This window comes from Strix uralensis, chromosome 8 (genome assembly GCF_047716275.1).
Source record: "Strix uralensis isolate ZFMK-TIS-50842 chromosome 8, bStrUra1, whole genome shotgun sequence".
NCBI classification, from domain to species: domain Eukaryota; kingdom Metazoa; phylum Chordata; class Aves; order Strigiformes; family Strigidae; genus Strix; species Strix uralensis.
The window spans coordinates 2,653,466-2,681,387 of NC_133979.1; the positions used below are offsets into that span (position 1 = coordinate 2,653,466).

At 44.1% G+C, this 27,922-nt stretch overlaps 2 protein-coding genes across 8 annotated transcripts in view; one reads left to right on the top strand and one right to left on the bottom strand.

The window, feature by feature from the left end:
• The window catches only part of JAK1 (Janus kinase 1), a 63,240-nt gene extending 48,717 nt beyond the window's left edge, over positions 1-14,523 (top strand). For 2 of the 3 annotated variants that reach the window (XM_074875827.1, XM_074875828.1), the window contains exons 11-25: positions 74-263; positions 2,276-2,382; positions 3,629-3,775; positions 5,239-5,326; positions 5,833-5,960; positions 6,492-6,627; positions 7,057-7,208; positions 8,341-8,491; positions 9,221-9,315; positions 9,487-9,679; positions 10,295-10,419; positions 11,148-11,320; positions 11,753-11,870; positions 12,230-12,340; positions 12,881-14,523. In XM_074875827.1, the coding sequence (XP_074731928.1) occupies positions 74-263; positions 2,276-2,382; positions 3,629-3,775; positions 5,239-5,326; positions 5,833-5,960; positions 6,492-6,627; positions 7,057-7,208; positions 8,341-8,491; positions 9,221-9,315; positions 9,487-9,679; positions 10,295-10,419; positions 11,148-11,320; positions 11,753-11,870; positions 12,230-12,340; positions 12,881-12,982 (2,016 nt within the window). In that variant the 3' untranslated portion in view covers positions 12,983-14,523. The remainder of the gene's footprint in view (positions 1-73; positions 264-2,275; positions 2,383-3,628; positions 3,776-5,238; positions 5,327-5,832; positions 5,961-6,491; positions 6,628-7,056; positions 7,209-8,340; positions 8,492-9,220; positions 9,316-9,486; positions 9,680-10,294; positions 10,420-11,147; positions 11,321-11,752; positions 11,871-12,229; positions 12,341-12,880) is intronic. The other variant, XM_074875829.1, reaches the window with a different exon arrangement.
• Positions 14,524-14,663: 140 nt separating this feature from the next.
• The window catches only part of RAVER2 (ribonucleoprotein, PTB binding 2), a 33,936-nt gene continuing 20,677 nt past the window's right edge, over positions 14,664-27,922 (bottom strand). The window contains exons 7-14 of one of the 5 annotated variants that reach the window (XM_074875831.1): positions 26,676-26,780; positions 26,341-26,452; positions 25,005-25,231; positions 22,864-22,975; positions 22,376-22,521; positions 20,540-20,629; positions 19,766-19,894; positions 14,664-16,638 (exon numbers count right to left, since the gene is read on the bottom strand). In XM_074875831.1, coding sequence (XP_074731932.1) covers positions 16,492-16,638; positions 19,766-19,894; positions 20,540-20,629; positions 22,376-22,521; positions 22,864-22,975; positions 25,005-25,231; positions 26,341-26,452; positions 26,676-26,780 — 1,068 coding nt within the window. In that variant the 3' untranslated portion in view covers positions 14,664-16,491. Of the gene's footprint in view, positions 16,639-19,765; positions 19,895-20,539; positions 20,630-22,375; positions 22,522-22,863; positions 22,976-25,004; positions 25,235-26,340; positions 26,453-26,675; positions 26,781-27,922 lie in introns of all 5 variants that reach the window. The other 4 variants (XM_074875830.1, XM_074875832.1, XM_074875833.1 and 1 more) reach the window with 4 other exon arrangements.

Genomic DNA, 27,922 nt, shown 5'->3' on the forward strand with positions numbered 1-27,922 from the left:
TTTATGGCTTCAAAACATTCTGCATTTAATGATTATATTTTGCTTTCTTTTTTTCCCCTTTCCCCCCTAATAGCAGATGATAAATAACTCAATCCAGTACAAGAACTTCCAGATTGAGGTGAAGAAAGGCGGGTACTTCCTACATGGTTCAAACAAGTCTTTCTCATCCCTAAAAGAGCTGATGGACCACCTGAAAGGACAAATACTTCGGACAGACAACATAAGCTTTACACTGAAGAGGTGCTGCCAACCAAAACCAAGAGGTAGTCTGTCCTTTAAGAGAGGCGACGAACTTTGTCGTTGGAAGGAAACAGACTCTAGAAATAGGAGGTGTTCTTAGTGTCTTTGGTTTGTTCTGTATTCTTGTGTGAAGCTCTTTTACCACTTAAAAAAATTACATATAAAGTTTCTTTCCTCTCTGTGGAGAAGGAGTCTTGCCAAAAAGCAAAAGCAAGTCCTGTGAACAGGGTTTAGGGGTTTCCTTTCAATGTTACAAGCTCAGCACAGGATTCTCAGGGGCTGGCGCTTCTCATGAGCCTTGTTTGTGTGAACTTTTCAAATGACACTGAGAAAAGTTCTGGTTTCCCTCTTTGCACCTAAACAGCTGGCCCTGCAGTATCGACAGCAGAGGTGGAACTCTAGGTTTGTTTAAAAAGAAAATGTCACAGCTGACTCACAGTCATGGGCTGAAATGCTGCGGTGAAGTGGGGACTGTGAAAGGTTCTTCCTTTACTCCGCCGAGTCACGTATGCCAGGCAGTGCCGCCACGCCTCACGTCGCCTTCCTCTGGCAAAGGAGGGTTGCAGCCTGCAGGGGTTGTGTGGCAGCCTTTGGTTTGAAGCTTGTTTGCGCTCACGCTGAGCTGTCGTTTACTCTAATAATCTTCGTGAAGCAGCAGGGAAGGGTTGGTCTCTGCCGCTATTCGCAAGTGGAACAGCTTTGCAGTCAGTAAATCCATCTGCGGGGTCAGATTTTGGAGGGCTGGGACAATGGTGCATTTGTTAAACCGTTCATGCCAACACTTAGTGAAATTGTTTGCTATAAACTACAAGTGTCTCGCAGCTGAATTTTGTATGAAAGAGGAAACACAGTGGCGTGATTGTGTTGATCAGATAATGGTTTCCTGTTAGAGTAAGGGGAATAACTGAGCTACATTAATTACCTGCTTGTTCTGACAGTTCTAGAGGACAGCACTCTGTAGATAGACACGGAGCTTATCAGCACTTTGAAGAACATTGGTAATTGTCTGGAGCATGGAGAGATTATACATTTTGACATTTTGATTACATTTTGACAGCTGTATTTGGAGTAAAATAAAACAGGTTAAGGAGTTGACTGCCCACTTCAGCTTTTCACTGGCATTAGCTACAGTGGGATCCAACACATCATCTATGCTGTTCCCTGTTCTGTCTCTTCCCTGGCTATTTTTTTTTCCCCTCATTCTTTTTGAATCTCTCTCTTTAATTGGTTATTCACAACGTTTAGGTGATGCAGAAATAAAGCCGTTTTTCCAGTGTCTGGTTCATTACTGATTGTTTCCAGAGCACTAGATCACAGTTTAGCCCCAACGCACGTGTTCTGCTCACAGTAATGGCAAGGCCAGATGCACACAGATACCTAAAACCATTGTATCATAATAAATAACGCCTGCTGTCAAACACAGGAAGACAAAATTCACGTGCAAGACTTTTGGATCTAACCGTTGCCTCTCCCTGACCAGAAGCAGTGGGGAGGAAGCACTGGCCTTCGGAGTCTTTTCCTTCTGTTTATTTCCCATTCCCTAGTTTAATTCCAGTGCTCTGGAAACAGACTGTTCGTGTTTCCCAGAGCACAAGAAATTTTCAAGGAGGTAAAAGAGAGGAGATGAGACTCCAGCTACCCCTTGCCCATCTGTGCCCTGGAAAGGAGATGTACCTGTTGGCAGGAGGGACTGTCTGTTATTCGACTTAATGTACAGCAGAATTATTGCCTCTTTCAGTCCTGGGTATTTCTCTGTGCAGTAAACACTATTCAGTTGCATAATATCAGTCCCAAAATGACTTAATATTAACGTTGTGTATATATAATATAAAATGTGTAGCTCTGCTGTAGTGAAGTCTCTGTTGGATGACAGAGAAGTTACTTGAGTCAAAAGTTTCTTCTTTCCTCCCTCCTCCTCATTCATTTGGGGATTTACCTTGCAGTGAGCACATACCGTGCTGTTATTGACTGAGAAGGGTGAATGCAGTTATCTTTGAAAAGTCTTAAAGACTTATCTTCTCTCCCTGCCTTCCAGAAATCTCCAACTTGCTAGTTGCAACCAAGAAGGCGCAGGAGTGGCAGCCCGTTTTTCACCTAGGGCAGCTGAGTTTCCATCGAATCCTCAAGGAAGAAATCATGCAGGTAGGTAGCTGCTGGACTGTGTTTCTCTCTTGTAATCAAAGACGTGTGGGAGCCCACTCCACCTGGTCAAGTGATACAAAATCACCCTGTTCTGGCTGGTTCTTCCACTCCCATTTCTCCTCAGCAAAACTTAATTGGAATCTTTATTTGTATCAAAGCCTCTTATTGTAGAATCTAGATGTTTATATGTCCCTGTGCAGAAAAAGAAGAGAATCTTGGAAGTAATGCCTTTCACTAGAAATCAAATTGGTATTTGAGGAATTTTCTAATGTCAGTGGAAAGAGGTGCCTCTAAGGTCACTGTTGAAAAAATCATGGACGTCTTCAGAGCTAGTTTTCCTAGCTGGTTTGTGGCTAGATGTGGCTGTATCTTTTAAAGCCTGACACACCAGAGAAATGGGCAACTTGAGGTTTAAGATAATATCCTACAGTAAAAAAAGGTGAAGTATCAAAAGCTCTGAAGAGCCTTAGCATTCAAAAGTTTGTGTTCCAAACTGATTCAGCACACAAATTTTCTGACAGTTTGCAGCTACTGATGCGGGTGACCTGAATAAATTTCAAAAAACACACAGAGGTTTGAATGCACAAATCACATTTAATGTTTCTAAAAGACCTGAGCTCTTAAATCATGCAGTTAGCTTCTTCAGTTAAATAAAAAGGCTGGGTTAAGTTTGGTTTTTTTTTTTTTTATAATTGCATCACAGACCGGAGAGGACAGATATAGATTATGTTAATTGTTTTTTGATTGGTATATTTACAGTCAGCATGCAGGCTTCCTGCAAAAATACCCCAAGGCGGAATCCTCTGTTATTTAGGAGGAAATTGCTTTCCCAAACAAAGTGTTCCATTGAAATATTACTTCCTTTAACTTTTGGAAACACATTAAAGATTGCCTCAGTAGCAGCTTATTGTAAATAAGAGGCCAGTTACTATTTATTCATTTAGTGTTTAGTCTAATAATGTTAAATCACGCTGAACCTGTTTGATGTTAATGGAGATGTAATAGCCCTTTAATATCAAATGTGTTTTCAGTGGTGAGTAGGCTCAGACCACGAAAGGAAAGAATAACACGCTGTCACTGGTTTCTCACTGTAATAATTTTAAGTCTCTGTGTAGCTAGATCGAGTGGAGGGCTTAAGTCCACTCTTGGAGAGGCAGAATGGAGTGCAGAGTTGAGTATTTGTGTAAATCTACGCTTGTTTGCTTCATGTCCTGGTTTGAAAAATATACGGTGTGTTACGTCTTAGGGCGAACATCTTGGAAGAGGGACGAGAACACAGATTTACTCAGGGATTCTCAACTACAAAGATGATGAGAATGAAGGATATCAAAACGAAAAAGAGATTAAAGTCCTCCTCAAAGTCTTGGACCCCAGCCACAGAGACATTTCTTTGGCAAGTTTTTTTCCTTTTTGTCTGTTGTACTACAAATGCTGCATCTCACCATATTGTACGTGGGAAACTATGAAAAGCCTTTTAAAAAAAAAAAAAGGGGGTTGTGTATACAGTAAGGGAATGGGAAAATGCTGAAGGTCTATCTCACCACTTCAGGCAGTCAGATCCATCACTGACCAGCATTTTTGAGATACTCAGCCAGCTGATCTCATTAGAGAGGCAGCAGCACCCGGTCTGGCGGGTGCTGACTTCCAGCCTGCACGCGTGCAGACTGTAAGCGCGGGGAAAACGGCCCCGGAGCTCGCTGTGGTACGAAACACACCGTCACGGCCGTGCCCGGGGCCTTGCGACTGTGTCCAGAGCTGCGGAGTTCAGTGAGGGTGCTGCTGCCTGCCAGAAATTCCCTCCACCTTGCGTGCTGGGCTGTGGGTCTGTCACCGGTTCTGTCATCGACACGGCCACAGGCAAGTTCCTTGATCTGCGTTTTGCTTAATCATCTAGTAAGAGAGGTTAACGTGTCGCACAGGGGATGCAAAGAACGTGCGTGTCTGCGTGTTCAAGGAAGAAACAGAATGACCAGATGTGGGTATCTCTAGGTTTGCTTTATTAACAACTCAAGTTGGGCCAACACCACGGTGAATGGCAAATATCCGAAGGCCTTGTGCAGTTTATAAACTATTTCTAAATCTATTACCTAAGTCCGAAGTCTTTATGAGTTTCCACTCAACCTTTTAGTTCTTGATTCTCATCATTTATTAAAGTTCACTACAATCCCCTGTCTCAGCTGCATTCTTCTCTTCCAGTTCCAATCCTTGTTTCAGTTTCAGGGTCATCTTGCAGGTCATCATCTTCTTCACCTTTCTTCTACTAGTTTTCATCTCGTACAATTCTGAGAAAGACTTCAAGATGTTCTGTTAAAAGCTTTGGTAGAGCAAGTAGTTTCTATATACTAAATTCTCTTAATCTAGCAAAACACCTGTGTTTAGTCAATTAATCATCCTTTGTTAAAACTGTATAGGATTAGCTTGACTGGGTTTTAAACCAGCCTTGGTTGGGACTATAGAAGAAGCAGGCTAAGGACACTTTTCAGAGCTGTTGAGCAACATTCTGGTTGCCTTAGTAATATTACAAGATAGCTAAGTCCTGAACACATTTTATTAGGCCTTAAAATCTATTTCAAATATACCAGAGGTTATATTTAACATATACGGGGGTGCAGGGAAGGGCACCGGCTGCTTATGTGACCCAGAGAACACCCCCGCCCCGTCTCTGGCAGTGCTCCACTGCCCCGTTACGACAGTGGGATGGCGCATCCCTACCGTTGGCGGCCCTTCGTGTTACTAGAAAACACAGTGGTCTTTTGTGAATGTTTTTATTACTTGACGCTCTGTATTTGTGAAACACGCGGGCAGCTGCCACAGTGACCAGCAGCGTAATAGTTGAGCTCTTCCCCTCTCCAACAGGCGTTCTTCGAAACGGCGAGCATGATGAGGCAGGTGTCTCACAAGCACATCGTCCTCCTGCACGGCGTCTGCGTCCGCGACGTCGAAAGTGAGTTGGGTGAACACCTCTGTAGGCAGCAGGCTGGGAGGGGACGGGGCAGCGGGGGAGATGCTTCGCAGCTGCTGCCTCTTGACTTGTCAGCGCAGGCAGAAGCAGAATTGGAACAGGAAGGCAGCTGCAAAGTCCTTTTTCCTAACAAGTTTCCTGTTCCAGCGCTGTCACTGAGTAAGTGCCTCACAGGATGGTGCTTTGAGGTCAGAGTGCCAGAGCAATAGTGGGGGTGTCGATGCAAACCAGCCTCCTGGCAGAAGTTATTTCCCTGGGAAAGCTCAGCCCTGGGGGCTGTGAACTGCTTTGTCCAGGTTTACTGTTTACTATAGCCAGCCACTCTTCTCAGCCTTTTAATTTGGACACCAAGCACTAAAATAAACTTTAAGGAAGGTGAAATAAAGACACAACCACGTCGCCTGGCGGGGGGAAGGCGGTAGCAGGCCGACGAGATGACTTGGGACGCCGGTTATTGCAATACTGACTTTATGCATCTGACTTTGCAGATATCATGGTGGAAGAGTTTGTTGAATTCGGGCCTCTGGATCTGTTTATGCATCGGAAAAGTGAAGTTCTGACAACTCCTTGGAAATTCAAAGTTGCCAAGCAACTTGCAAGTGCACTAAGCTACCTGGTAAGAATGCAGCTTGGCAGAAGCATTGCCTGTAGCTGCTGCAGCCTAAGGCTGCGGGGGTTTCGCATGCATTAGTAACTAAAGAATTTCCTTTCCCAGGTGGGACTGTACGATTTATGGGATATTCTTTTTGTATTCATTATGTTGCTTTAAATAAGGAGAAAGACTCTCAGAGAAGGTGGTGAGCTTGATTTCTATCAGCAGGCCATGTGCTTGCGTTTGCCACCAGTTTATGTGCCTACAACTATGCTTTTTGTGAAAAAGGAATATAATGTTGGTCTTTCTTCCAAAGTGTGTCAGCTCTACAAATACAAACGCTTATGTGTGGACAGTATGTTTCCCTATTCCTCCTTTCCCCGTTTTTCTCTAGGATAATTTTTCCCAAGCTGTACTTTTGGATTTCAGCTTGGAGTATTTTACAGCGATTTTATTATTATTATTGGAGTATTTTACATACTATAGGTGTTAGAGTACTGGCAAAGCATTGCTAGCTCACTGCACTCACGATTCTTTTTTCCCCTCTCACTGTAGGAGGATAAGGATTTGGTACACGGAAATGTGTGTACTAAGAACATCCTGCTGGCAAGAGAGGGAATTGACACTGAATATGGTCCTTTCATAAAGCTGAGCGACCCAGGAATCCCAATAACTGTGCTGTCCAGGCAAGGTATGGTGCAGGAATTGGATTTCTCTTCAGTGTGGTGAGGAAGGGGAAAGGAAATATCATTTATAGCTGGAGCTAGAACTGGCTCTAGAATAGAAGCAACCAGCTTTCATGAAACTGAAAACTCCATGGAAGTAAAGGAGTGTTGCTGACGGTGGGTGCTGACTGTATTAATTTCTCTTAAAAAGTCATATTAATACAGAAGGAATTTCAGTTTCTGGATGACTCAAGGCAGCGCTTGTAAAAGCCATGGAAATGTCCTTCTGAGAACAGGGATTTGAGAATCAAGATTTCCCTGAAACTGGACAAATACAGCAGCTTTAGTTTCTTTTAGTTAGGCAGCTGTTAGACAGGAATAATTAAGGTAGAAGGCTGGTTTTTTAGTCCTTTGATATTAACTCCAAAGTGCATTGATTCTGTGTTTTATTCAAGAATGCGTCGAGCGAATCCCCTGGATTGCACCTGAATGTGTTGAAGACTCCAAAAATTTAAGCATTGCAGCAGACAAGTGGAGTTTTGGTACAACACTGTGGGAAATCTGCTATAACGGAGAGATACCACTGAAAGACAAGACGTTGGCAGAGGTAAAACTGCGTTACATAAACTTTACCTCGATGTCTCAGCTACTTCCTCTGTGGCACTTCAGTTTCCATACCCAATTCAAGCTGCTTTCAACTTCCAGGAAAACCAGCTCTGCTGGGCTCCATAAGGGGCTGAGCCACCTAAATTGCCACAGGTTGCAGCAGGAATTCTTGCCCATCCTACAGAAATTGCCAATTATTGCTGGAGCCTGACCTTGTTGGGGATTTTCAAAACTCATAACAATTGAGCAGAACTTCTGATGCTCTCACTCACACCCTTTTCTAACCCCTGCGCCCAGTTATAAACTGACAGGTTCTGTTTAAAAAGCAGCTGGGTGGTTCTGTTCTTGCTTGGTTTTTTTGGACGTTGGTTCATAACTAGTCTCCTGTGGGACACCATTATTCTTCACTCTGAAATCTAAAAAGAAAAAAAAAGTAAGTCAATAAATCTTGTTCTGCCTTACTGCTGGCAGTTTCTGTTCGCCACTGCTGGAGTCCCTCAGCGTATGTTCCGAATGTGCTTTTTCTCCCTCAAAGTTCTGCTGTGTGGGGAAGGCAACGGAGCGTGGCAGCTGCTGCTCGGCTGAAGGAAATGACTGAGTACTTGAGTCACTGCTGAGTTGTTTTAACAGGAGGTAGCTGAAAGGAACTTGCTGCCCTGGCTACAGGCCCCTTCCTGCACGTGGCAGACAACCGGCGTAGTTCTGCCGGGCTGAGAAAACGCACAAACCCCCCCTCCTCCCGTCTGCCCCGAGGCTGGTACCTTCCCGGGGGTTGTGAGGAGCAGCCAGTATCGTGGTGTTTCCTTGGCAAGCGTTTCTGCTCAGCCATTAGCCCCGGTGCATAAGTAACGTGGCAAACCTGGCAGAAAAATAACTCCTGAGGAGGTGAAATCTTCAGCACGATTTCGATACTTCAGGTGTTTTAAGGGGTTGCTCCAAACTACACCAGATTCAGCACAACAGTAATTCTCCACTGATAGGAGATGGTTTAGTTTCTGCCGAAAAGGAGGGAATTTCATTGGCAAAGTTGAGTAACAGTTCACAAGGAGTTAAGGATCTAATGGTGACGTCTTCAGGTGTAGAAGTTTATGAAGTTTAAAAGCTAAAATTGATGTTCCGTGTGCGCCTTACAGAAGGAGAGGTTCTACGAGGGGCACTTTGTGTTGGCTACGCCATCGTGCAAGGAGCTGGCTGACCTGATGAAACAGTGCATGAACTACGACCCCCACCAGAGACCCTTCTTCAGAGCCATCATGAGGGACATCAACAAGCTGGAGGAGCAGAGTAAGGCCCGGGTTTGCTGACGGGCTGCGGGGAGGGTGGCTGGTTTCGTTGGCAAAGTTGGGCGCCTCGCAGCAGCCTCCTTCCGCGCACGTGGTTGTGTTGAAGGGAGCGTGTTGCGTCCCTGCAGCCGTGGAACTACCCCCTGCTTAGAGAGGAGTGCAGATAAGATGTGAGTGTTTAATTCAGACTGACTGGGTGGCTGAAGTTGTGGTGGTGTCACTGCTGTTTCGTTCGATGGTCTGTGTTTTATAAAACAGCTTAAATTAGTTTCAAGACAGTCTTTGAGCTCCATGAGATTTCCATCAGACTCTTGAGCAAAGCAGAGTATTAACAGAGATAGTTCTGGTTCATCTGACATTGAAGTTGCTACAGAGCAACTAACAGATGATCAATTAAGGGCAAAACTTTACATTCCATACCTAGTAATAAATAATCGTGGAAGCTGGCTCACTACTGCACGGTGGGGAGTATACCAAGAGGAAACACAATCAGTCTGGAAAAAGGCCCAGCAAGCAACCAACCCACAGAGTGGGGGAGGAAGATCAGCAAGTGATGGACTGGCACATATGAATGGAAGGGATTCCCTGTCAAAAAGTAGCCAGGGATATTAAATACAAGAAGTTGTGACAGAAGGGCTAGACACGCTCGAACAGAGGCAGGTTGGAAGTGAGGAAGGACACCCTGGAGGGGCAGGAATCTGCCTGACCTGGCCTTTTTTTCCACTCCTAGATCCTGATATTGTCTCGGAGAAGAAGCCCTTTACAGAGGTTGATCCCACTCTCTTTGAGAAACGATTCTTGAAGAGAATCCGCGATTTGGGGGAGGTAAGAGGAACGTCAGATACAGAACAGAGACGAGCGTGCGTGTGTGTGTACGCAGAGCTGTGTGTGCTTTCTGCGTCCCAACAGGATGACGGGAGTTGTGAGCGCCTGAAATCATCAGTGAAACTACAGTGAGTGTCTGTTAAATAACGTTATCTTTTCTTTTACAATTAGGGCCACTTTGGCAAGGTTGAACTCTGCAGATACGACCCAGAAGGCGACAATACAGGGGAGCAAGTGGCAGTTAAATCTCTAAAGCCAGAAAGTGGAGGGAATCACATCGCTGATCTCAAGAAGGAAATCGAAATCTTGAGGAATCTTTATCATGAGAACATTGTCAAATACAAGGGAATTTGCACAGAAGATGGTAAATCTTCATGTAGAATATTAAAAGTATACACTAAAAGTATAAGGGTTTTCCTTTAAAAATGAAGCATTTTGTAAAGCAGAACAGTCTTAGTTCAATCTCACGGGTTGAGACCTCTTGCTTCATGGAAAAAGCAGCAATTTATCTCTGAACTTGTCCTCCTGCCCATTTTTCTGCTTGGCTAACTGGGATGTGAGCAACAGGGTTGACGTTCTCCCCAAATCCATTAGAAAAAAGAGCACCCGGGCAGGCTGGTGGTGTCTGTCCAGGAGTGGCCGACTGCTGCAGCCGGGTCACAGCCCTGCAAACCCAGGGGTGTCATTATTAGAAGCGTATGTTATTAATAGGAAAGAGCTTCTGGTTTTGTATTTGCAGTAGTGATTATTATAAGCCAATATTAAACGCTTTAAGAACTTTTAAAATTCAGTAACTCCTGCCTGGAATAGATTTCTGGACTGGGACAGTGACTGGTAACGGGAGGCAGCCTGTAGTCTGGCCGTGGTCGTGCGATACCATTACAAATGCTGCCGGTGCCGTGGGCTTGTACCAGTTCCTGGTGCTAACGACGTGAGAAGGGTCACGTGGCTACAAATTAAACACACGCTCTGCTTTTAGGAGGAAGCGGGATTAAACTCATCATGGAATTTCTTCCTTCTGGAAGCCTAAAGGAGTATCTCCCCCGGAACAAGAACAAAATCAATCTCAAACAGCTTCTCAGATACGCGGTTCAGATCTGCAAGGTGAGCCTGGCCCCAGAGCCTTCCTGCAACTCTCCTGTTTGATTAGTTTAATTTAATTGCGAGGGGGGGGGGGGGGAGGGGAGAGGCTGGCTTGAACAAAGCCATTCTCCTTGCTTTGTCCACAAGGAATCCTAAAGCAGTCTCTGCTGTGCTTCGGGTGCTCAAAGATCCGCAAGGGAATAATTACCAGCTTCCCTTTGCATAAAAGTTTACTATAGGTTGTTCCTGCTGCAGAATTTGAAGCCTGAGGAGGGAGGGCAGTGTTTAGGAAGGGTGTTGTTGGCAAGAGGGAAGGAGCAGCCTGCAGGTCTAAAGCGAGGAGGAGACGTGAGTGCAGTGAGGCCATGTGAAGTGATGAGCTCTGCAAGAGACTCTGGTTTTGTGATTGTGGGGAACCGGGTGGTTGTAAGAAGCGCAGAGACAGCCTGTCAGTTTTAGCAGCACCCGAAGGAACCGCTGCTGAGGAGAGAAGGGTCTGGAGGTGGTGGCTGCTCAGCTGAAAATGAAAAAGCACGAAGCTGAAACAACAGCCTTGACACGAGGAACCCAAAGGCTGAGTTTAAGGGGGGGAGTGGTGTCAGAAAAGGACCCTGGAAAGCGCCAACCTGCTGCGGGAACGTGGACAGAGTGTTGCCACATGAGTGAGGGAGCGTTTGAAGGGGAAGTTGGGGAAAACCAGTGATGAAAGTATGGGAGAAACCAGCATAAAAGGCTTTCTTCTCTCTCAGGGAATGGACTATCTGGGCTCCCGTCAGTATGTGCACCGTGACTTGGCAGCAAGGAACGTCCTGGTTGAAAGCGAGAACAGAGTGAAGATTGGAGACTTCGGTCTCACCAAAGCAATCGAGACGGACAAGGAGTACTACACTGTCAAAGATGACCTCGACAGCCCCGTTTTTTGGTAATAACTTAAAATTTGTTTTCTTTAACTAGATTGTGCCGCGGAATAACTTGTCTGCTCCTGCAGACTCAGGCTTTCAGGCGTCCCGAAGGTTTTTCCTGTTTGGATAAGAGGCCTGAGTAAAGATACAACGTCAGAGCAAGGAAGAGGCACCTGGTAGACTATACTTGCCTACTCTGGTGCTGTTTATTTCCTCCTGCACTTAACGATCCATTTTCCCACGACTTCTTGTGGTTTTGGTCTCCTTCAGTTTCACAGTGACTTGTTGTGTAATATTTGTACCTTATTTACTACTTCTGTGGCATCCCAAGTTTCTATATGAGGACGTTACAAACGCAGGAGGTGTTTGTTCGCTTACATTAATCGCGCGTGGGTTGCGCACGTACGAGTAGCTGCGTGCAGCTCTGAGCAACGCTGTCGTTGTGCCCGCAGGTATGCCCCAGAGTGCTTGCTTCAGAGTAAATTTTACATTGCCTCGGACGTCTGGTCGTTTGGGGTGACGCTGTATGAGCTGCTGACCTACTGTGATTCGGAGTCCAGTCCCATGGCAGTAAGTGGCTGTGAAAGAAATTGTTGCTAAAGCTGCTTAAATCAGCTATTTAAAAAAAAAAAACGCATTATTTTTGGAAACAAGAAGTGGAATGAATCTCTTTATCTTATGAAAACAACCCCCGTACTCCCTGTACAGAGATAAGTTGTGGTGACTGCATGTCCTGCTAAGGAAACTGTATTTGTAAATGTTACCATCTATTTTCTAACGTGATTATACGGTGCACGGTATCTGCACGATAAGTATCTGCTGTTCGTTTTCATTTTGAGATTCAAATGTCATCTTAATGTCACGCTGAGACGGCCTGGATTTGCGCGGGGGGTCGGAGGATGCGCCGCTCACTCCCGCTCTTTCCGCAGGAGTTCTTGAAAATGATCGGCCCCACGCAGGGACAGATGACGGTGGCGCGGCTGGTGCGTGTCTTGCAAGAAGAAAAACGTTTGCCACGTCCACCCGGCTGCCCGGAGGAGGTGAGGATGCGCCCACACTTTGGTGTTAGAGCTCTTAAATAGTGGTGAAAGCGCCGCACATTCCTGGCTGAGCGGGCCTGGTTCGTCTGGGTCGGACAGCTTTCAGGTTTGCTGTCAGAAAGGTGTTTCTGAGGTTTTTCCGCAAATGGATTCTGCAGGGGAAGGTCGGAGCTGGGAGGTGAAGCAGGGCTGTGGTGCCAGCTGGGGCTGGCCGCTGGCATCCGCCACAGGAACGGCCGAGCAGCGGCTGTTTTGCTAAAACACGCAGCTGGAAACTGGGCTGAAGCTGTTGGGTTGTTTTAAGCCGCCTCCACGACCGCTGCATCGACGGTTTGTGCTGTCAGACAAACACACATTCTACAACCCTCCCCGGTAACAGAGACATGCTGCTTCAGATCAAAATCCGAGGTGTGTTCCTGTCAGCGTTCTTCATTCCAGAGTAGTGAGAATCTGCTCCATTATACTGACTGGAAAAACCAATGAAATGTTTCACACATCCCTTAAAAATTTCTCTTTTTTTGTTGTTGTTGTTGTTGTCAGGTGGACCAGCTGATGAGGAAGTGCTGGATATTCAAGCATGACGAACGGACAACCTTTCACAATCTGATTCAAGGATTTGAAACAATTATGAGTAAAATGTAATTCATTTTTTTTTATACTGTCAGTACTTTAAAGTATAAATGCCCAAGACCTCTTATTTTTTTGAACTACTGTAATTTGTACTCTGACTGTGCTAAAGGATTTTTTTTCCAACAGTTTTCCTTTTTAATTTAGTCAACAGTTGGATCAAATTAATTAAAAGCTATGGCTGAAACAATAGCTTCAACTCCTTTTGCTGCTGTCATTGCAAGGCAGTTTTATTTTTACCTGATTATGGTCTTGCTACATTTTGAACTACCCTGATGAACATAAACTAAAAGAGTGACATCAAAATATGCTGCAGTTCTCAAGCTGTAGCATTTAAAACAAGGTGCTTGTTCCTTGAATAACTAAGCTAGTGGACATAAGAGGACCTGATAGAGTACTTTAATAATTTTATGGGGTTTTGAGGTTTTAAAAAAAAAAAAAAAGTTTGGCTGACAACTATCCTTTACATGCACTTAAATTTTAGTGACAAAAACCAACTCTGGTGTAAAAATCCAGAGAAGACAAAATAATCAGCTTGTCTTAACCAGTCTGCAGTTCTGAGCTTACATGTATTTAAAAAAAAAAAATTGCTTAACTGTCGTGTTCAAAAAAGGCAAAAAAGCATGGATCAGCATGTACAGTTACGCATTTCAGTGAGAAACCCCGTTTCTGGATAAATGTAAGCTTCCCCCTCCCACGTTACCGAGTTCTGCCCGCTGGAGCTTCCACCGTTGGTGTGGGTGTTGCTCGTGCAAACGCAGTGTTTTTCTGCTTGTGCTGCAAGTGAACTACTGTGCCGTGGAGATCCCTTACATGCTCTGGGAAAGGTGTAATCAGTGTACAGAAGCTGGGGGAGCCCTCCCCTAACGAGGAATAATTAGAGAACAGGGGCAGTGTCCCTAGGAGGGAAGAACACCTTGAACATGTGAAACAGTCTGGGGTTTTTTTTGCCAACAGTGCCATTTGAGGTGTATGTCTCACACTCATCTTTTTTGGTCAATGATTTCTTTGGCCAGCATGTCAATTCATTTTAGCAGTTTCTCTGTAAAGGTGTTTGGCCTCTAAGATGATTCTTTCCAGAACAGGCCTTTATTTAATTTGACTCAAACCGTGCCCTTGTGCAGTATTCAGTTAACCAAAGGGAAACCAGTGGGGCCAGACTGGGACCACGGACGTTTAATTGTCAGGACTAGATGTAGCATTTAAACGTAGGCAAGTCGAGTGAGGGCCCTGTGCTCTTGCTTTGTAAGCCCGACAAACAGTGGTTTAACTGGAAACTTTTTGCTTACTGATGTCCTACACCTTGGCTGATAAGGATGGGAAGTGTTTCAGAAATGCTTTGAGGAGATGATCAGTTCTGGCAATAACAGAAGGAGGTCTTTAAATATATACCTATATATATAAAAAATTGTAATTATGAGCTGTCATGAGTTCAGATTTATTTTTACAGTATTACCTGTTTCTTCTGTATGTCACTTATGAACCCAGTTTAAATCTGTAAGCACTTTGTTACTCTTTATACAAACAAGTCTAATAAAGATTTTTTTTTTTCTCCACACACATCTCTCTTTTAATCATAAATTAAACAGAGGAAGATTTATTAAATGTAACTGCCCTAGCAAGGGTGACCAGAACATGTTGTCTTCAAAACCACCTTTCCCTACATCAAATGATTACTTTAAAGGTCGTCCAGAGCTGTTTTCCTCCCACAGAGCTCCACTTTAAATATGTACCAACAATTTATTTTCACTGAAAAGCGTAACAAGTTGAGAAAGTTGCACATACAAACACTTTGAATAAAATATTACAAATGCATTTATCACTACATACACATAGAAGCCCAGAAAAGCTCCCGTGTTGCTGTTTGGCTGTGGATGCACAGCGCCTGCCAGCCCCACAGCTGAGGGAGACACGGTGATGGGGGGCGGTTTTAAGCTTTGAAAATACATATCCTGGTCCCAGCACATAGCTTGGAAGGCAGAGGTTAAGACTCTTCTTTTTTTTTTTATTTTAAAAAATCAGTACTGACAAATGGCTTCAGTATTATCTAGCAAGATTAGGTAAGAAGGATCTGGGTTCTGGCCTTGTTGCTCAGCGAATTCGGTCCAAATGAATTTGCAACAGGATTCCAAGGCAGCAAACCCCTCCCTGTCCGGCATGGAGGCCTGGCTCCTAATTCCTCATCTGTCACAAACATGGATTTCAAAAGAATTCCTAAAGCTTCAGCTACAAGGATTAACAGCAGAAAAGAAAGACTCAAGCCAGAGTTGCTTAATGAATAAGCTAAAAATACAGGCTTTTTTTTTTTAAAAAAAAAGAGCAAACAGGAATACAATCCTGCTGGGCATCTCTGTCTACCTGGTGCCATCTGCTCGGCCGAGGCAGATGGGTGTGGGCTGTCACACAGGCAGGCTGCTGCCCTTCACCTGGGACAGGAGAGTGAGTCAAGACTCTGCTTCCTGCCCCTGAGAACTGCTGCCCTTGAGCAGGATGCGCTGCCCTAGCAGGCTTTGGAGTGCAGCACCTTCCAAAAGTTAAGATGCTTGGGGGGAAAAAAAAAAAAAGAAAAAAGGAAGACAGGATTAAATATGTCATCTGAGCAGCGTGTCAGTATTGCTTCTGCTCTAACTGAATCCTGCAGAAGTCATAAAAAGCACAAGAGGCAGTTGCTTTCTTCCACTTTCAGTTACTCTAACAGCACCCAAGGGTGTGCCAGCAGCCCTGCCTCACCAACACCCCACCCCCCCCATGCCTCTGGGGAGGAGGATGGCACTTTGCCACACACACCATTCTACACAGCTGCGTTCCCAAACTGTAAATTACTTATTCCAAGGAAAAGCTGTGGGTGCCTGGCCTAAAAGCAGATAAAGGTTACTTCATTGTCCAAGTATCACCGATCCAAATCGAACTGAGTATTGCAAGGCAGCACACAGTATAGCATCTTACTTTTAACAAACATTTATTGAAACGTCACAGAGGCTCTGGTAATACATTTGGTATGTCTCTATTCCAGGATTAAGAGGAAATATTAAAAATATAAAGGCTGTAAATGCAGAACTCTTAATCCTGGAAAAAGTAAGATTGAAAAAAAACCCACATTTTGAGTTAAAAAAATAAGAAAAAAAATTACTATCAAGAATTCATCTTTTCCTCAGGCTGAGGACTAGAGCAAGGCTCAGCGTTCCCCCCTTGGTATTTTTATTGCTTTCAGCTGGTAAGCTACAAAACTCACCGAGTCACCTGGCTCTGTCAGCCTCGGCCCGCTGTCGCTGTCCGTGGCAGACGACAAAGGAAACACCAGCCCATCTTTTTCAGAAGGCAAGTCAGGCTACCGCGAAATGGCTAACCTCGCAGCGATACGTACCGTCTCCTTGGCAAATTTGCCCGTTAACAGAGGGTTGTTCCTCTTGGGATACTTGTAACCCACACAGAAAGAAGAATTATTTGAAGTTAAGGCAGCAATAAATAGCGGAGGTACAGAAAGCCTGCCTTCACCCCCTAAGGCAGGAGCGATTATTTAGGTCTCAATAAACGCGCTTTTTTTTTAGAGAGGATTCGGCGTAACGTACTGCGGAGCCCTGAGTCTGCTGGCCAAGGTACTCCATGGGGCCAGGTTCTGGGGAGGAAATGAGGTATGAAGAGCCTCGCTTCTCGCTTCTCATTGGAGCCACCTAAGGACAAGAAGAAAACAAGTGACACATGATCCAGAGCAAACGGTGTCAATAAATAAAGCTCCAGTCTGGGAATTACCAAGGCCCAGGAGCCAGTAACTGACTCCAAAGGCCCGACTCCTTTGGCTTTGAGGTCCAGCTATACACAGCTCATGAGTCAGTGTTTGTGCCCTTTCCCTAAAAAGAACCAAACCCAATGGTAAACGCATAGGTGCCGCACCATACATGTGTTTTTGTGAGGGCAGAGGGCTGGCTGGGCCAGGCACAGTGTAACAACAGCCGTGCTACTACCCTGCGGTGTCCCAGCAGCTCCAGACATCTTTATCCTTTAAAGTAAAGCACCAGTGGGCCACCTAGCTGAACAGGTTAAACCATCCTGGCAAGTCAGGTGTTGAGGGTCTGCAGCCACGCCAAAGCAGGTTTGCGTTGTGGATTACGTGTAACCATCTGCCACTTGCAGGCATGAGTCCACACGTGGTACCGAAGTGAAGGAGAGAGCAGTAATGGTTCTTTAACCAAAACTTCAACTAAAATGCCTCGCTCCGACACACTGGAAGCCCCGAGGGGCCCAGAGTAGGGTTTCTGGTGAGGACACAGGTGACCTGAGGCTGCCCCACCACCGAGGGCTCCTTGGGGTACGTGAGGCTCAGGTTCAGCTCCTCTCTGGGATCCATCAGAGCAGGATTGTTGCACTATCCACACACCTACAGCACAAGAAGCTGCACCTACACATTACAGCCCAGCACTGATCAGTGACACTTGATCACTCCTCTCCCCAACGTGTCATTAATTTCATTACAAAATGGCTTAAACAGTCGCCTTGTTCTAAAAGCCTGACGCATCTGCCCTGGAACAACACCCTGAACCTGATCTTGCCACATCCCAGGTTAAGCCTGTCTCCTAAATCAGAAGATCTGGGGTTTTGGTTCATGTTGGAGTGAATATTTTAGAAGCCTTAACATGTTTCACAAACCAGGACACTAATTCCTTAATCAAAAGAACAGCTGTGCTGACCAAACATCCCTGAGCTGAACACTTCCGAGCAGTCCTCAGAAGCACCCCTTGCTAATTCACATTCACAACTCAAATTACCCTCAGCTGAGTTCAATTTCATTTTAGCATGCACTTGTCATCATCGTAAATAGGAACTGGCTTGAAGAAAGACTTTTTAGTTGTCCCCCCACCCTCTCTTCTGCACTAATAGCCGTGGAGATGTCACAGGTGTGCTGTCACCCTCCACCCGTCCCAGCTCGCGTGGCAGAGCACAGCATCACCGCTGTGTGCTTCATACAAACCTCCGACTGCTCCTTCTGAACCTCGGAAATGCAGCCCACAGAAGCAGCAGAAAAACCAGTTACAGGGTTAAAACACGCACATGAGCACACACTCTTAACCGAGAGCCTCCTGGGGACCAGTCTGTGTCCCCTCTTCACTGAGATTTCTCTTTTGATTCCAGGAATGAGAAAAGTACCTCACTGCAGAGGCACAATAAACCGTACTGTTCCATCTGTGCCAAGGGACCAACCGCTCTCTTTCTGCCTTTTACGGCATCTGGCATTAAGACAAACTTTGGAGCAAGCTGCTCAACATCACCTCCACAGACAAGCTTTCCTCTTTAGACTGGAAATGAACTGGAAGATTGTAGCTCAAACCCCATACTATCTCCTTCTCTTGTCACAATTTCAGTCATTTCCAGCCACATCGAAGCTGTTAGAAACCTGAAAGTGCTATCTTTTTTGCGGCACAGAGCTACAGATTTCACAGCCCATGGCACCATGTTCAGGCCCCAGCCATCTTTATCTCAAGACATGTCGAAGCCAGCTCCAGCCAAGCCTTGTCCTCTACCCAGGAGTCACAAATTGCTACAGTTGTGTTTTCCTTCTAAATCTCCTCCAAAAAACCAGGAATCTCATGCCAAGTCTGAGATGCCAGAGCATGACATGCAGCAAAGGGATGCGAGGCGGCGATGGGGCAGAGTGGTGCAGGGGCCCGGGCCCCTCAGCTCTCCCAGATGCGACCGTGGACTTCAGCTGCGGCTCCTCTCGCCATGCCCAGACACCACGCAAAGGGCCACAAGCTGTGCTGAAGGCTGTGGAGAGAGATCGGCATCACTCTCAGGCTGCAGGGCTGGGGCTGGCCTCACAAAGGCAGCAGCTCCAAAAGAGATGACAATCTGGCTTTTAAGGTCTCTCCCATCCATAAAAACAGGAGCAATGTGATCTACCTACAGCATGAGGGGAGGAATTCCTCAGAATTTCGAAGGCATTCAGGAAATGAGAGGTCCTTTGTTCAGACTCAACAAAGCTTTTATCCCCACCGGCCTGGTCAGTGTTAAACCACCTCCTCGTTAGTCCAGATTCCAGACTCCTTTAAGCTGATACTCATAGCTCCCATAGCATTTCCCCATCCCTCCCACATCTTTTGTTGATGAAAACTAAGTGTCTACTGAGTGCAACGGACAAAGGAAGCTTTGCTCAATGAGTCTGGCTGAAGTAGGTTGCATCTGTGTCTGGTATAACACCAAATGAAACCCATTTTAAAATGGTTTTCCTCCCAGGATCCGGTGAAGAGGATTACAAAGTGGAGGCTGTAGGTAAGCCGGACACTGCCTTGACTTGCTAACTCCACTTCCGAGGTTTTATCCCAGTAGCACTCACTGCAGAACATCTGCAAGTCAGGCAAAAAACCCTAAAACCAGCACGAACTACCTCCTCCTCCTCCTTTGTTAACTTCCTACTTTATTTGCCTCCTTCAAGGCATTTTTGCACATTCAGCCTCGCAGATCTTTCCAAGAAGTCTGTTCACAAACATCCAGCCTTTCTTTCCTGTGGGTTTTGGTGGTGTGTGGGCAGTGAGGAGCTCTGATCTCCAGGGTGCTGGAGGGCTCTGAGGGGGTTTGGCACGCTCTGCCCAACCACTGCTTTTATTTATCACACCCACCAGGAACTGGGTGTGATCCTGAGCAACTCGGGATCCTGAGGAGCATGGACGCAGTGGAAAAGCTCTGCCTTGGCTTGCTGCAGGTCCGAAGTCCACTCGGTGGCAGCATAAGACAAATAAGAAGCACTTCCACCAGCTGCTGGCTCCAGCTGCATCTACAACCCCTCTGCTGCGTCTCTCCTCTCACCTTATTTAAGGGGTTTTGTGGAGGAAGCTGCAAGCTGCCTGGCTGGCATGATCCCTGGGCTCCACTGTAAAGTGTAGGCAGGACCTGCAAGCAGGTTCTGTAGTCTGGGTAAGATCCACCTGTAGATTCCTAAATGCAGAATGGGATCCATGATCAACCAGAAGTTGAAAGAAAATAGGTTCAAGAATTCATTTTTACTCGACATAGTAACGAGCATTCAGCAGATATGTAAATATCTGAGTCACAGTTGCTAAAAGGAGCATCCAATTCACAGCAGCTCAGGCATGCAGCAATTTCTTGAGCAAAATGTAGGATTTGGGGGACAGTTTACTTCACACAATTCCTTAAGAAAACCCAAAAGTGTGCTTGTTGTTGGTCTATAACCCAACCTTGGGCTATATAATGGCCTGAGTGAAAAACAATCCTTCAACAGACTCACTGGGAAGTAACATTATGATGTGCTCTTTCTTGGGAGGAGTATTTTAATACACTCCTGAACTTTACAGGTAACTTCAGATTGTGGAAGATTAAAATATTTATGCCAGATATAATCAAAAGCGTGAACATCCTGGAGAGTAACCGTGCAGGGATGCCCTGCGGAAGGTGACCATGCAGTGCCATTCGTCCCACGCTCTCCAGCCCCGTGTCTCTGCGGTAGCAATGGCAGCAGCCACTATCAACAAAAAAAGCAGGTGTCCAGAATCCAAAAGCACCCTCACAGCTGATGGGAGAAACAGCCAGTGGAGACAGGAAGAAAATAAAATTATTTCTCACCTCAGAGGCTTCATTTTCAAATTCATCGACTCTTGCCTGGGTAGAGTTATATGCCTGAGCATAATGCTGATACCACTGCTGAACAGCCTCCTATAAAGGAGGAAAAAACCTCTTCCCATTAGCTGTCTACTAAGGTCACTTTAAATGAAAACAATTCTTACGGCCTCGCAGGACATGAGAATGAATAAAAGGCAAAGCTCTCCAAGAAGCATCAAAACATGTTTGACACCAGTGATAAAGCTCAAACCAAACATTTAAAATGACGTTAAGTGCTTTAAAGACACACAAGGCACCACTGCCTTGGCAGTGGACACAAGTACAATGTCATTTCTGCTACATGGAAGGAACAGACAGTACAAATACAGCTGAACAATGACATGTGGCATCTCTGCACCTAAGCGACATCATTTGAGTCCTTCATGTTACTACAGATAATACTAGTAACACTAATACTACAATACTACTGATTTTTTTGGACAGTATTTTAAGGGTTTAGGGTTAGGAACTACCTCCAGGAGACATCAAAGCGAATTGAAAGCAAATAATTAGATTCAAACAAAACATTCAAGACTATGCTTACACAAAACACAGCGGCCCCCAGGACATCCCTCTTGCTTCTCTAACCCACAACTGTCACCAGATCTGACCTAATAGATGGGTCTGGCCCATGGCAAAGCTGCCTGCTGCAGCAAACACCGTCCCCTCCGCCCCTCCTGGCTGGGCTGAGACCCTCCTAACACAAACCAAGCCCCGTGCCCCGCCGTGTGCCCGCTCTCTGTCCTCCAGACCCAACCGGCTCCCACAGCAGCCCTGCTCTACCCCAGGAGTTCAGGAGCAACACAGATTTCCTTGCCAGCAGCCCAGGAGAGGGGAGCACCGCTTGCTTCTGTCTCCCAGCCACAGGAGAAGAGATCAGGGCAGGAGGAGACCTACAGCAGAGCCAGGGTGGGTGTCCCCACGCAGACCCAAGATTTTTATACAGATTACCTGACAGCACTACAATCCAATTCTCATATTTCATTCATATGTATTTCTGCACAGACTAGTGATGGCTAATGAAAATAAGGAAATGTTATTTCACAGAGTGTCTCGATGTCTCTGAAACCCAGCACTTGCTCTCAGTACTGCAACACTCCAGACAAGGGGCAGCCCTCCACCTTAGTGGCCATGCTCTGATCACCAAACGGGGCACGTGGTGAAGAAATCCTGTGCAGTGAAACCAGCTGGCAGAGAGTCTAAAAATTCCCCAAGCTATACAGGAACTTCTGGTAGACAGAACACACTCTTTCTGGGATCTAGCCAAGTCTCAAGAAAACCTGAAAACTTCTTGGGAAGGGAAAGAGGAAAAACTTCAAGGTTTTGAAGACAGACCAAAAGCCAAGCCAGAAGTTGTAAGAGTAATTTTTTAGCCAACTGCACTGAATTCAGGTTCTCCAGCAGCAATCTTTCTATGGTTACAACACTGCAGCAGGGAATGTCTTGAGGCTTTTATTTTTTACTGAGGTGTACTTTGTGCTAAATCTATTCTGTACACTGAAAGAGATAAACTATCAGTGAAGAGGACCTATAAGCTTCAGCCTGAAGAAGAGGGTGGGTTTTGGTTGTAGGAAAGCCTAGGAACTGCTGAGGAGTGGTTCATGATGTTGGACAACGCTGTTCAACTGCATGAAGGGCTACCAGACCACATGTGTGCCAAGAAGTGCATGAAGAGTACACAGAGAAAAACAATGAGCAGCTCAGGGAGGGATCTCTGAGCAGATCTCTGCCAAAAATCCTGCTCCCAGAGCTCTGAGTGACAAACCAGGCTTCAGAAGAAAGCACTGCAAAGTGACGTACCTGTGTGTATTCCCCATGCTGTTGAGAGTAATTAAAATAATTTTCCATTGCATGTTGTGATGTAGTTCCCTGAGACACAGCAGCATCCACGATGTTGTTTGAAAGTCCGGTCTGCTGCGGTGGACTAGAGGCTTTACTGGCAATTGCTGTTTGTAACACAAAGAATACGTGGTTTGTATAAACTGCAAAAATTAGGTTGCACTCTTGTTTAGCAATATTCTAGGATTGGAACAGAAATCTGCTACTTCACATTAGGCTGTGCTCAAAATTAATCAGTGCTACTAATATTTGAAAGGTTTTCTAGAAGTTTGTCTATATCTGTAAGCCCATTAACTCTGTAAATTTATTACACTGCAATTTTAAGACAGACTACAAGACTTCCTTAAAGATAAATGTTGTGGTCACTGGAATTACCTGCCAAACAGCATAATGGTTTGCCACACTCGGTCAAGGGAACTTGCAACTGAAACCGCTCAGTGTTTGCTTACCTGGAAGACATATGCCAGGCAACACACTTGCCAAATTCAAGTAGGGGTTGGTACTAAGACGTATTTCTTTTGGTGGGTCTCCTAGCAGCGAAGTCTGCTTTTTCAAGGGAGTCTGCAAAACAATTGGACAGGTCAACGTGCATTATATTCATACAACATTTGTCACAAATAAGGTAAGTGTCCCTGCAGGGTTTTGAGAAAAGCTTAAGCCTATGAAATGTACAGGAAGGCTTCTAAAATAAATGCTGGGATGACTATCTGGACACATTGCCTGTACTTTTTTCTTGCTGAATAATTTAGTAGGAATGTTTCTCTTTAGACTGGATGTTACTAAAGGGTATTAAAAAAACCCCACAAAAACAAAAGAAAACCTTTTAAATTCAAGCAAAGGAATAATAACCACCATACTGACCCCAGCTGCAGGGATTTACGACAAAATCAACTCTTCTCACCCAGAGTCACAAGCAAGTGAAGGCCAAACGAACCCTGGACTGGAGATACGGCCCTGCCTGCAATCTGTCACTACAACACATCTTACTGATCACTCTATTTGTAAGTCTATACTTAAAAGGGGAAAATGTTTATGAGTGTAAATGAAGCATCGGGCCTGACCCACAACCCCAAACCACCAGAAGTGTTTCCTATGAGGCACTAGGAAGGGTACATACCAGCTTATTTCCCTTTAGCTTATGTCACAACAAATGCCAGACATAAGGATGAAATAGCTATAGCAAGTTACATAGCTTGTCTGAAATACATAGCTGGAAGACTCTGCATCTACATCCTACTCTACATCTATTCTGTACATTTTTTCAAAGCCCATTAAGGAAAAAAAAATCCGTTATTTTAATGGATTAATACTATTTTACTGAAAATAGTATTCATCAACATTTTTTCAAAACCAGTGAGACCAGTTTTTAAACACAAAAAGCTTCAACAAAGTGCAGAAATTCTTCATCTGGATGCAAAAGCAGGCATTTAAGACAGTACAACCGGTCAGTATCAGCATCCAGACTGCTGCTGTCTTGTCAAAGATGTGATTTTTGCAAACTGGGCCTTCTGTCTACTGATGCAGAAAAGGAAACAATTAACACATCTACCAGGATTTCAAAAAAGAACTTTTCCTGATAAACAATATTCATAGAAATAAATGAATTATCTAGACTTCTAATGGTTTAATTACATTTCCTTTTAACTAAATGAAATGCTGAAATAAACCACTGTTTTTATATATGTATACACAGACACCCTATGTATTTTATCCATGTGTATCTATACACAGGTAAAATTCCACTTCATTACAGTAAAAAATTATTTAAAAATGAAAAGTGTACTTTCCAAAGTAGGACCAAATCTGGCAAAGCTGTCTAAGAAAGGCAGACACCAATACTGAATATAATCTAATCACTTCAGATGCTTCAGAAAATATGTAAAGAAAACACAGATCTGATCTGAATTAAGAACATGTTTCCACACAAATGTCAAAATATTTATGTATGTATATTATAAAAAAAAGTAAATTCTGTTAATGGCAGGAAAAAACTTCTGAAAAAAATAGACCATTCTGGTTCAACTCAAATCCCATCCCATCATCCTCCCACCCCCTGCCTTCAAGGGAATAAATATTAAAATTGATATAGACTAAGAACACGTCAGCTATGGCTAAGAGGACTAAAAGTGGAAAATTTACATACACACATACAGATATATATATATACACACATATACACACACAACCCCCCGACGTGGAAGCCCAAAGGCCCTACATACTACCAGAATTGCTCCCGATTAGTCATGAAATTCCACCACAAGTTCAATTTTCAGTCTTTAAAAGGGACATTGCCCTTGAGATAATTTCATCATCAAATACTATGAGGCATACACATGGAAAAAAAACCCTCCAGCATTGTAAAAAGATTCCCTTGTTAATTCATTTGGACCACCAAAGAGCATTATTGTTCTCCCTATTATTCCTAAGTGGAATGACCTTAAAATGTCTCATGAATGATCCTGTGATCTAGCAAATTTTATAGTGAAGAACTACAATAAGCAGTTGCAGCTAACTCTTAAGCATGTTAAAATAAAAAAGAGAAAATCCACACAGAAGAAAAAAGGAAATATTTGTATTCAGTGTTCCTTACCCCCAAACTTGTATCAGTACTTTTTAGCTGATTTTGTTGTTTGGCATGTCCAGCCCGCAAAGCTCCCGCAGAAAGATTTGTTAAGGTCTGATGATAAGGCTGTGATCCCGAGACAACCGCTTCGGTAGTCGATTGTTTATCTGGAGCGTTATTTTGCCCTGGTATAGCTTGTCCAACAATGTGCTGATTCGGAAAGAATGGCAGCATGCCCATCCCTGCTGCTGCTGCTGCTGTTTGAATTGGAGTCAGATTAGATGCTGCAGTCAACCATAAATGGAGAAACTTTTCTGTTAGACAAGATTTATCAGTACAGTTTGTTTGTGGTTTTTACTAAGTGATGAGAAAAACATTTAGAGATCTATTTTACAGCTGTCCCAGAACACTGGATTCTGATGATAGTTTTTATTCTTTTACCATCCCAGGAGCAAACAACTCTATTTAAAGCTAATACAATAGAATAAACCCCTGACTTTTCTAATTATTCACTATAAGTTACTTCTTAGTGTTTCCTGTCACTTTCAAAAAACCTGGGAACAACATCCTAGAGGATGCTCTATCGGAACAGAGGGGAAAAACCCCACCTCAACTGGCATTAGTAAAATTCTTCTTATCAACAAAAGAGCTAGGAGTTATTTTTCAAAATTAAAATCTAGACTTTTAGAATAGGTTTCTTCCTTGCCGCAAGCTTTTCCTTGTGGTTACTACCACAACTCAGACCACGTCTAGACCTGCCGAATATATGGCTCTCAGTGGAGGAAACAAAAAAGATGCACTAAGCAGTATCACAAGTGATCTTTCCTCATAAAAATTGAGGGCATCACTGGCGCAGAAATTTGCATTCAAAACTGACATCCATCACAGACTGGATGTTAAAGTTCTACTGGTTAATGAAATGAATGTAAAAAACTTATTTGCAGTGCCTCTTCAGCTGCTCAGATTTTTTTGCTTTGAACCAACAAACCCTAAAATTTTGGTCCTAAATAAAAACATATTGCAAGTGTACTAAAAATGAGCAAGCAGAATATTTAACAACCTGCAAATACGCAACCAATGCCACAGGGTACTCTTTCTTCCCTGACAAAACAGATGAGAGAAGCTAGGCAACAAGGCAAGATATTTCAAGTGTGTTTCCTGCTTAAACCAGCAGGTTACAGTTGGTTATACAGCTATATAACTTGTTAACTTGCTTACCTGTATACCGTGCACTATTGTCCAGCTCTCTGCCTAACTTTCTGTGCAGTGATAAGGTTTAAACATACTATTGCTTTTGCCAAAGTGAGAGAAAGTCAGGTGCATCATTTCAAGCTGATTAGGTATGAAATAAAATGTCATTTACACTTAAGAGCTTCTCCACGGGTTCCCATGCCTGAACTCACTGATGGCATTACCCCTATTCCCAGTACTGTCTGAAGTAGCATTGTTGGAGGTTCTCCCAGCAAACCCGGTTTCTATAAGGAAGAATAGAAAACTGTGTAAATGATTAAAATAATCTCTCTTAGCTATTTCTTACAACTTTCACATTCAGTTAATCTTTTTAGATACACTAAAGTTGTTACACGATGTAACACTAAGATACACTAAGCTGTTACATTACACTAGATGAAAATAATTATTTGTTTTATCAGTTATAAGAGCGTCCAAAGACAGCCGAAGTTAAAGCGATGACCTTACACTATTAGCCTGAATGTTTTCAATCTTCATCAGTTGCTGCTGTGGCAAGGGTAGGTGAGCAGGACTCTGCAGCACTAAGTTAGATGTACTCCCCAGAATTGAACTCTGTGAAATTATTAAAAGAAGTGTTAGTTTGACAGTCATGGAAAACAGTACATTCTCAAAACATTTTCAGACGATACTGTTTAAAGAAGTTTAAATTAGTTTCAGAGTTCATGCAGCAAAGGAAAATAACCATTTCCTCATCAGAACTAAATTTTTGCTTCATTCATAGGAAGTTATTTCAAGCTCTTTTAACCTCTCTCCTGCCCGGCCCTCTTTTTCACCTCACAACCACAAGTATGCTTTCTGATGGCTTTTAAAGGATCCAGAGTATACTCCAAATACAATCCAGACTCCACTGCAGCCTGTGTCTGGGCCAACAGGGAAAGTGAAATGTGTTTGAAGCCTCTGCAGGCAGACTAGAGAGGGGAGTTACCTGCAGTGCCAATAAGAAAGATGAGACACAATGATGAGCTCTAGGAATAAGGACTTCATTGTTTGTTAACGTTTGCGCTGTGCCTTGCATTGCAATTCTAATACATAATCTTCATCAAATATCTATACGCTTTACTGGACTCGGTTGTAACCAGCAGGGACTCTCATCCCTTGTTTTACAGTTACCAAACAGTATCCTTACTTTCAAAGAGGAATATCCGGGTATGTTTTTCCCTTCTTTTTAGTGGCAACTATCTACATGAAATTCTATTCCAGAACCATTAAAAAGATTACAAATCACACTGCCTACAGATTGTCAAGGCTATAAAATACTAGTATTTTTCATTCAAAAACTTCTAGATCGGTTTGCCACCAGAATTGAGCCACTTAACAACTCTGGGGCACCATGTTCAGACTCTGCTATGGATTTCTTTTACACCAACGTCCACTCTGGCTAACAAAACCACACTATGATTCATGCTAGTTGAACAAAGGCTTGGAACTGTCTTTCTGGCAGCACCTCCTGGTCATGATTTGCCAGGCAAAATACAGGTTGCTCTACAAACCTTTTTGTACAGTGGTGCAAGAACAGATATACGGGACACTGACTGTCTCAAATCACAACAAATATAGCCTTCCTCATTCTTTTTTAAATCTCCTACATAGGAAAGATCACCAAAACCAGGTAATGAAGATGGAACCCAGGAAGAAGGCAACTCTCCTGATGCATGGCTTTGCAGATTTTGCAGCATCCTGCAAAACACCTCACA